General features: G+C 55.6%; 1 protein-coding gene and 1 pseudogene across 1 annotated transcript; one reads left to right on the top strand and one right to left on the bottom strand.

Moving 5' to 3' along the window:
• Nucleotides 1-296: 296 nt before the first annotated feature.
• On the bottom strand, nucleotides 297-2,719 carry LOC133362613 (tumor necrosis factor receptor superfamily member 1B-like; annotated as a pseudogene).
• Nucleotides 2,720-4,591: 1,872 nt separating this feature from the next.
• On the top strand, nucleotides 4,592-9,973 carry LOC133362615 (N-myc proto-oncogene protein-like). The gene is made up of 4 exons (XM_061581537.1): nucleotides 4,592-4,687; nucleotides 6,573-7,288; nucleotides 8,481-9,117; nucleotides 9,793-9,973. The coding sequence occupies exons 2-4, from the start codon at nucleotides 6,763-6,765 to the stop codon at nucleotides 9,971-9,973; spliced, it is 1,344 nt and encodes a 447-aa protein (XP_061437521.1). The 5' UTR covers nucleotides 4,592-4,687; nucleotides 6,573-6,762.
• Nucleotides 9,974-10,290: the final 317 nt, after the last annotated feature.

The following is a 10,290-nucleotide window of genomic DNA, read 5'->3' on the forward strand; positions in this document are numbered from 1 at the left end:
TCGTGACTGCAGGGATTCATCTTCTTGGTTCTTTTGGTAAAGTCACGTAGAATGGAAATAATAAAAATAAAACATAATAAAATAATATAATAAAAGATTTTATTAGGCTTAAATTGTATAATTATATAATTTTTATTATTTATAATAATATATTTTATGTTTTATTTGTATTATTTTATTATTTCCATTCTACGTGACTTTACCGAAAGAACCAAGAAGATGGACGTCCTCCAACTTGGTTTTTTGACTAACATGACCATTTCAAAGGCCCTTCCCCCCATCTTGTTCGACCACATTCAGTCCGCCGCCGCCGTCGTCGTCGCGTGCATTCTCACCGACCCTCCTGGCGACGCTCCCTTTGCGCAAACCCCCAGCAGCATCTCCAGCTGCCTCTCCAACCTCCTCCCCCGCTTCGTTTCGTTCCCCCCACGCTGCCTGCGCCCTTCCCGCTGCCGCCGCCGCCGCCTCGCGGCACCGGCCAGAAGCTTCCAGATGTAGGCGGCCTCCTTCGTGTCGTGGTGGGCCAGGCACGGCAGAATCAGGTGACGGACGCTGTCCACGAATCGCAGGGTCGCGTCCACGCACGCGTACTCCGGCTGGGGCGGCGGGTTAGACGGTGGAGGCTCGGCACCATCTTCCCCTGCGGAGGGAAGAGAGGTGACGCGTCTTGCTACCGGCATACGACGTTTCAATTGCAACACAAGCAATCGTCATCAGGTGTAAATGAAATGAAATGACCCAGTGTGGCATCCACTGCCCTCCGAAGCCAGCAGCTGCTTCTCCGACTATGCCATCGATCTACGGTTGCCGCTAAAACGATACGTTCGTATGAAACACGTGAACGAGAGAGCGGTCATCGCAAGCGGCTCACCTGCCGGCCTCGCGTCCCCATGCTCCCGACTCCGCACGGACGCCCGTCGCTCGTGGCAGGACCAGCAGAGCGCGTCGTGCGTGGAGGCCCCGGGCAGCAGCTGCACGGAGCCCGGAGTGAAGCAGTTTGTGTGCGGGCGGCACGCGGCATCGGCCGATACCTCCGGGGAGAAGAATCCCCAAGGGCACGGGGCGCAGTGCGTGTCTTCGTGCGGGGATCCTGCGGTGCCGAGCAGAGCGTGAGATGGGGGTGCACGGGCAGACAGAGAGAGAGAATGTAGAGATGCGTAGAGGGAGAGAGAAAGATGAGAAGAGAATAGGCATTGATTGGCGCTGGGAGATGGCTGGGAGATAGCTGGGCGATGGGAAAGTGGTGATAAGATTCCCCGACTTGACGACTAAATACATTTACAAATGACGCATTTATAAATAACGCGATCTAACCCAAGAACCTTTATTATGAACAAATGAATGATCATCAGACGGATGCATGTAGGAACCAATTAATGTCTGAGTGGGGTAGAAAGCTCGTGCTGGGCACGCAGAAGCTCTATCCCGATGGGCAACTGGTGATTGGAGCCAACAGAACAAATGAAATAATGCGCAAATGATTTCACCTCTCCACGAATGAATAGGTCATGTGCACTCGCGCCTTTAGCGAGGACATCCTGACTGTGCATGTACGAGCCGAGCGACATGCAGAACCAAGTACTACAATGAATGAAGAATGCATGAATGGGGAGTATGGGCTTTCGTGCATTTTTGTTGATGGGGGAGGTCACGCGGAAGGAACTGTCATCGATTCAACTAATTAAATAAGACGCAATAATTGAGTAGCGTCTTGGTCCGAGCGAATCGATCGCCGAATGAACCGCGACGACACACGTGGTGTATCCGCCCCCCGCCCCCGTGCGTGCCTTTGGTGACGACGCCGTGCCCGGCGGCGCAGCTTCTGTGCGGCACGCAGAACTCCTGCAGCAGGAAGGTGCCCGGCTCGCACTCGCACACGCGGTCGTGCGTGGGGCTGCATTCCTTCGTGAGCCGCTGACCCTCCTTGCACCCCGGGCCGCAGTAGAGACACCGGTCCAGGGAGTTCCAGAACTGGGTGTAGTGGCGTGGCGGGCACCGAGTGCAACGTGCCTCCACGTGGGACGCGTCCTCCAGCTGCTGCTGCTGCCCCTCCACGGCCTTCGTGGAGAACGGCAGCGAGACGCGGTGGCCCGGGGGACACAGCCCGTACGGATGGGACGGAGAAGGCTTCTTTGCGTCGTCTGCCGACACCGTCGACGCCGCTGCCGCCCCCGTCGTCGCCACCAGCAGCATTGTCGCGATGACGGTGGTCATCGTCGTCGTCATTGTCGCTGGCGTAGCCCCGACGCTACCTGCGAAGGGGGGTGCGGGAGGAGCGCGCACGGTTGTGTTCAACCGCAGGTGAGAGACGTGACGTCGTCGGTGCGTGGCCGTGGATGGGGGGAGGTCTTCATTTCCGCGGAGGATCGAGCGTGGTTGACGACAACGACGACGACGATGTGGAGATCAGCAGGCAGGGGGTATCGCCGGCCATTCGATCAGCAGCGGCAGAGAGACGCAACGAAACGAAGGGAAAACGACCGAATTCAAGCGCGAGTTCACAGTCGATGGGGATAAAAAATGACACGAATGATCCATTCTTCTGGAATCTTCTCAACACAATCGGATCGTGGTGGGAGGGGATGGGAGGACGGGGGTCTTGGGAGTGCGAGGATGCATGCTGAGTGGATCATGGCACCACCAGTGCCACATCCTGCCGCACAGACACATCAACACTGCACCATAGACTCAACACTGCACAATAGACTCAACACTGCACCATAGACTCAACACTACACCATAGACTCAACACTACCCATAGACTCAGCACTGCACCATAGACTCAACGCTACACCATAGACTCACACTGCCCATAAGCTCAACACTGCACCATAGACTCAACACTGCATCATAGACTCAGCACTGCACCATAGACTCAACACTACCCATAGACTCAACACTGCACCATAGACTCAACACTGCACCATAGACTCAGCACTGCACCATAGACTCAACACTGCCCATAGACTCAACACTGCACCATAGACTCAACACTACACCATAGACTCAACACTGCACCATAGACTCAACACTGCCCATAGACTCAACACTGCACCATAGACTCAACACTGCCCATAGACTCAACACTGCACCATAGACTCAACACTGCACCATAGACTCAACACTACACCATAGACTCAACACTGCACCATAGACTCAACACTACACCATAGACTCAACACTGCCCATATACTCAACACTGCCGCATAGACTCAACACTGCACCATAGACTCAACACTGCTACCCATAGACTCAACACTGCACCATAGACTCAGCACTGCCCATAGACTCAACACTACCATAGACTCAACACTGCACCATAGACTCAGCACTGCACCATAGACTCAACACTGCCCATAGACTCAACACTGCACCATAGACTCAACACTACACCATAGACTCAACACTCCACCATAGACTCAACACTGCACCATAGACTCAACACCGCCCATAGGCTCAACACTGCACCATAGACTCAACACTGCACCATAGACTCAACACTGCCCATAGACTCAACACTGCACCACAGACTCAACACTGCACCATAGACTCAACACTGCACCATAGACTCAACACTGCACCATAGACTCAACACTGCACCATAGACTCAACACTGCACCATAGACTCAACACTGCACCATAGACTCAACACTGCCCATAGACTCAACACTGCACCATAGACTCAACACTGTACAATAGACTCAACACTGCACCATAGACTCAACACTACACCATAGACTCAACACTGCACCATAGACTCAACACCGCCCATAGGCTCAACACTGCCCATAGACTCAACACTACCATAGACTCAGCACTGCACCATAGACTCAACACTGCCCATAGACTCAACACTGCACCATAGACTCAACACTGCACCATAGACTCAACACTGCACCATAGACTCAACACTGTACCATAGACTCAACACTGTACCATAGACTCAACACTGCACCATAGACTCAACACTGCACCATAGACTCAACACTGCACCATAGACTCAACACTGCCATAGACTCAACACTGCACTATAGACTCAACACTGCACCATAGACTCAACACTGCACCATAGACTCAACACTGCACCATAGACTCAACACTGCACCATAGACTCAACACTGCACCATAGACTCAACACTGCACCATAGACTCAACACTGCACCATAGACTCAACACTGCACCATAGACTCAACACTGCACCATAGACTCAACACTGCACCATAGACTCAACACTGCACCATAGACTCAACATTATACAATCCTAAAATATAATCTTCATCTACCAACTGTGCTTTAAAAGAAAAAAAACTGACAATGTATTATTTCCTACACAGATATAAACTAATGCACCGCGTTGTTCACGCTTGACATCTCACTGTGCAGTCCAGTGTCTCGTGACTCACCCGCCCCCCGGCCTGTACCACCGCGGTGGATGTTGAGGGGGGGGGGAGAGGCGGGGCCCTCCCGGCCAATGGGCCGCGGCGCTCACCAGCTCCACTGCGAGATGGGCTCGCCCAAGTTCCCCCCCCCACCCCCTCCACTTGGTGGCGGGGTCCGACCACCCGCCCTGCCCCCACCCCAATGGAGGCTTCTTTCTCCACCATCACCACAGCTGCTGCTGCCGGCGGCGGCGGCTTCGTGGCGTTGCTGACGTCTCTGTGACCCCCCCTCGTCCTGCCCCTTGACCGTGAGTAGCCCCCCCCCACCATCACTCGTCACCCCGAGTCCACCAGCCACTTAGGGGTGGACTTCACTGGGAGCGGCTCTACAGCTCCTGCTCTGACGCCGACTTCTCCCGTCACTCACGGCAGCTCAGCGAAGCGTCTCATCGTCGTCATCATTGTAATCTGTGTGTGTCACGCTGTGTGTGTGTGTCACGCTGTGTGTGTGTCACCCTGTGTGTGTGTGTCACCCTGTGTGCGTGTGTGTGTCACCCTGTGCGTGTGTGTCACCCTGTGTGTGTCACCCTGTGTGTCTCACCCTGTGTGTCACCCTGTGTGTGTGTCACGCTGTGTGTGTGTCACCCTGTGTGTGTGTGTCACCCTGTGTGTCTCACCCTGTGTGTGTCACCCTGTGTGTGTGTCACGCTGTGTGTGTGTCACCCTGTGTGTGTGTGTCACCCTGTGTGTGTGTGTCACCCTGTGTGTGTCACGCTGTGTGTGTGTGTCACCCTGTGTGTGTGTCACGCGTGTGTGTGTGTCACCCTGTGTGTGTGTGTCACGCTGTGTGTGTCACCCTGTGTGTGTCACGCTGTGTGTGTGTGTCACCCTGTGTGTGTGTCACGCTGTGTGTGTGTCACCCTGTGTGTGTCACCCTGTGTGTGTGTCACGCTGTGTGTGTGTGTCACCATGTGTGTGTGTCACCCTGCGTGTGTGTGTCACCCTGTGTGTGTGTGTGTCACCCTGTGTGTGTGTCACCCTGTGTGTCTCACCCTGTGTGTGTCACGCTGTGTGTGTGTGTGTGTCACCCTGTGTGTGTGTCACGCTGTGTGTGTGTGTCACCCTGTGTGTGTGTCACGCTGTGTGTGTGTCACCCTGTGTGTCTCACCCTGTGTGTGTCACGCTGTGTGTGTGTGTGTCACCCTGTGTGTGTGTCACGCTGTGTGTGTGTCACCCTGTGTGTGTGTGTGTCACGCTGTGTGTGTGTGTCACGCTGTGTGTGTGTCACCCTGTGTGCGTGTGTGTGTCACCCTGTGTGTGTGTGTCGCCCTGTGTGTGTCACCCTGTGTGTGTGTGTCACCTTGTGCGTGTGTGTGTCACCCTGTGTGTGTCACCCTGTGTGTGTGTCACCCTGTGTGTGTCACGCTGTGTGTGTGTCACCCTGTGTGTGTGTGTCACGCTGTGTGTGTGTGTCACCCTGTGTGTGTCACCCTGTATGTGTCACCCTGTGTGTGTGTCACGCTGTATGGGGAGCGGTAGTGTAGCGGTTAGCGCGCTGCGCTATGAACCTGGCGACCCGGGTTCGATTCCCGCTCACGGCCAACATCAGACGATTGTCTGAACCGGTCCCGGGCCTTCCCTAGGTCGACTCAGCCTCAAATGAGTACCTGGTGCGGTGTGTAAACATTGCCACTAGGGAGACAAAGGCGGTCGGGCGTGGTGCTGGCCACCCACCCCCTCGTGTACCGTTCCGGCCTTCATAGGTGCTTGCTAACAGCACTTGCCCCTACAGTCTGTTAAGGCTATATGGGGGATCTTTGTGTGCCACCCTGTGTGTGTGTGTGTCACCCTGTGTGTGTGTGTGTGTCACCCTGTGTGTGCGCTCCCTCTTGCGTCCCAAGTATTCACTACACAATAAAAATTCTCACGACGTGTCGACTGCAACACGAAACGTCGTGAGAATTGTTATTGTTTTATATTTTTATTATTTTATTGTTTCCCTTCTACGCGACTTTACCGAAAGAACCAAGAAGATGAATCCCTGCAGTCACGAAAGCTTTAAATCGAAATTTAACGTCCCGGAGATTAATGAAATTGAGCTGTGGATGAGTAACAGCGCCACTTACGACTCTGTGTGGTGTTTGCTCGCTTTGCTAACGACGCTGCTTTCTTTATTGTTTGCTGTTGTTACAGGCGAGCCCGGCGGCCCCCTGCAGAAGAAGTAAACAAGACGCAACAACAACAGGGAGGAGGGTGGTGGTGGAATGTAAACAAGAACAACAACCCCTACCCGCCACCACGCGGCGTGTTGTCGCGTGACGAAAGTAGCAGCAGCGTCATCATCATCACCACGTGTAGCAGCAGCGTCGTCATCATCCACGCAATGTCTGCCGGCAGGGATGACTCCCCCTCCTCCTCCTCGACCTTCTACGACGGCGAGGAGTTGCACTGCGACTGGCACCAGTCCACGCTGCCCAGCGAGGACATTTGGAAGAAGTTTGAGCTCCTGCCCCCCGCGCCGGACGGAGCGAACTCAACGCCAACGCCGCCGCCCTCGGGCGATCCGAGCCGCGAAGGCGGCGAAGTGGCGAGCCGCGGCCACGTCTGGGACCCCGCCGGCGGCAGCGGCATGGGAGCCGTGGGAGCCGTGCTGCTGCGGGACTGCATGTGGAGCAGCGCCGCCTCCTCGGCCAGAGCCACGCCGGGGCGGCTGGTGCCCGCCGACAAGTTGGCGCCGCCGCCGCCCGCAGTCTCCCGCGCCGTGCCGAGCCCCGCGGCCGCCGCGGTGCCCGCCAAGATGCTGCCCTTTGAGCCGGGAGGGCGGCACCTGCTGGTCGAGGGGCGGGAGGATGGGGAGACTGTCGTGGGCGGGGCGATGTCTCCCGGCAACGAGACGCTCGGCGATTCGGGTGAGACTTGCACGCTGTTTTGCGTGTTTCTTTATTCGGTCGTTTTAGCGCGGTCGTGCCTTTTGTTTTTTTCGGTCAAGTCACGCAGGTCAAACATGAAATGAATCACGACGTTTCGGAGGCAACTCGAGCTTCCATCTTCAGGTGGAACAGTTACAGCAAAATCACCGTATCAAGTGAAGCGAGCTCTGAGAGACACGAGATTACATAGAGGTTAAGAGGGGGGGGGTGGAGCCTAACCCCGAACCCTGACCCCTAACCCCTAAACCCTAACCCCTGACCCCTGACCCTAACTCTAACCCCTACCCTAACCCCTGACCCCTAACCCCTGACTCTAACCCTAACCCCTAACCCTGCAGTGAACTGTGAGGCTGCTAAAGTTGGTCAATGACATCCTTCCAAAAAGTATGGATCCTTGCAGTCACGAGAACTTTTCGAATTAGCTTGTTCATCTTCGTTTACAACAAACTTACAGTTGTCAAGCTCACTACACGAATGTTGCGTGTGTACATTTCAACAGGTCCTGTACCTGTGTAATGGGTTCCGGAGACACTTGTAGAAGTAACTTCTTTATTACAATACAACACCTCAACAGTGCTGATACTCTGTTATAGCCTAGGTACACAGCCTAGGTACACAGCCTAGGTACACTACTCTGGCTACGCTCTGGGGTCCTCTGGCTACAATTACCCTAGGGGAGGCTACCTGACCCGACCCAGCCAAGGTGGGGGGGGTCTGGACTCGGAACTCGCCCTCACAAGGACGTAGAGCCGGGAGTCCCAGAGTCCCACCGCTGGCCCTCACAGCATCCCGGCCCTTACAAGGACAAGCGGGACGAGGGGGTCCAGGGTCCTAAGCTGGCTGGCGGGTCTTGGATCTTGAGCTGCGACTGGCCCCGATCGGCCAGGTAGCTGCCCTTTTATGCCTCGTCCCCAACGAGGGGTGGGGTTGTGTGCGCCCCCAGATATCCCACAGAGCACACACAGCCCCCCCCCCGTTGGTGGTGCCAAGGGGCTTAGCTGTCTGGGGTGCCTGGGATTCTAGCGCCTGGCGCCGAGGGCTTCTCTGTCTCGGGTCCCAGAGCCCCCAGCAGCTCCTCCCCTCTTCTGGCACTACACCTGCGCAGTTTAGGTTTATAATGTTGCATTTTTCTACATTGCGTTGCTGACGTATACGTGTTTCCCTTCTGCAGACGATGACGACGACGCGGATGAGGAAGATGGAGAGATTGACGTGGTGACCGTGGAGGAGGGGAGCCACACCACAACGAGCGTGGCGCTACGCGCCGTGCACGACACAAACACGGCCCCCCGGTACAACGACAACAACCGGCGGCAGCGGCGGCAGCAGCGGCGGCGACCCGCCCCGCCGGCGTCCACGCCGCCCGTGCACCAGCAGCAGCACAACTACGCCACGCCCTCGCCGCCTGCGCGCGGGGCGAAGACGCCGCCCCCGCCGGCGCCGCGGGGATCCGCGCGGAGCCGGGGCGCCGCCGGCGGGGCCGGCTCGTCCCGCGCCGTCTCGACGGGGAGCGGCGGTGGCCCTCGGAGCTCCGGCGGCTCGGAGGGGCTTGGCGAGCGGCACAACGACCAGGAGCGTCGGCGGCGCGACTCCATCAAGAAGGGTTTCCAGTGGCTGCGCGGCGGCATACCGGAGCTGGCGCACGACGAGAAGGCGGCCAAGGCGCAGATCCTGAAGCGCGCGATAGAATATTCGCGCACCCTGAAGCGCGAGGAGGAAAGACTCAGGGCGGAGAAGCGGCGCGAGCAGATTCGACGTCGGGAGCTGCTGGCGAGGCTGGAAACCCTGAAGAACTCGTTGGCCGAGCGGTCTCCATTTGCATCTCGTTTAAAGACTTTAAACCGAAAGTTACTTTTGTTTTGATATTGGACGAAAGCCTCTGGCGACCGGCACAGTTGAGCCTCTTTGCCATTGAGTGGTATTATGCACCGTGACCTCGTTTGCAACGTAATGCCTCTGAATATTTGACTGCCAAGGTTTGAGTTGATGGGAATGGTAAGTTGTACCTCAATAGACATTTCTGCACAAATGATGCTTCAATGTGGCAAATACTGCCATTAATGCTGTTCCATGGCGATTTTCACTTTAGATTTTTTTAATTTTTTCATATAAAACATGGAAAATGTAGGCACCAAAAGTTGTTACGTAATTACCCAGGGTTTTTGTAAGATTTAGCGCGAGTAACTTTTTGAACAAAGTTGTTCCTGTCAATAGTGCAAAAGTTACATTTAGTAACCTTTTTTGAATGTCCCTTAAACAAGGGGTGTTGTTGCTTACTTTGCATCGCTGATAAACTCGGTCTTTTTGCCGTTGAGCTCAAAGCGGCCTTAGCAGCTGCGAAGCGTTCGTTGCAGCACTTTGTGGACCTCGCTGTATCTTTATCTCTTATTGGAACGTAAATAAAGCCCACAAGACACCAAGTGCCTCGTGCGTGATTGTGTTGCACCCTGTTGCACCCTTCACTTGCTAACGCGCGGATGTAGAAGGGACCTTGGCCAAGTTGCACGTGTCGGCATCTCAGACGCCGGCAGCATCGAGCTGCTGCACCAGCTTCTAGCGCAGTCTCGCCTCGCGCTTCACGCGCCCCACTCTGGTGGGATGTTGGCCCATTCTTGGTTTTGGTGGATGTTGAGAACTTTAAACCGTGACCTCCGTACCGTCTAAACCAGGGGTCCTCAAACTACGGCCCGCGGGCCACATGCGGCCCGCCGAGGACATTTATCCGGCCCATGGTCACTAATTGGGCTGCGCTTGTGAGCACTAATTTGGCTGCGCTGGTGAGCACTCATTGGGCTGCGCTGGTGAGCACTCATTGGGCTGCGGTGGTGGGCACTGATTGGGCTGCGGTGGCGAGCACTGATTGAGCTGCGGCGGTGGGCACTGATTTGGCTGCACTGGTGATCACTGATTGAGCTCAGGCGGTGGGCACTGATTGAGCTGCGGCGGTGGGCACTCATTAGGCTGCGCTGGTGAATGGTTCA

This window comes from Lethenteron reissneri, unplaced genomic scaffold (assembly GCF_015708825.2).
Source record: "Lethenteron reissneri isolate LAM-NWPU_2019-01 unplaced genomic scaffold, ASM1570882v1 scaffold_1548, whole genome shotgun sequence".
NCBI classification, from domain to species: domain Eukaryota; kingdom Metazoa; phylum Chordata; class Hyperoartia; order Petromyzontiformes; family Petromyzontidae; genus Lethenteron; species Lethenteron reissneri.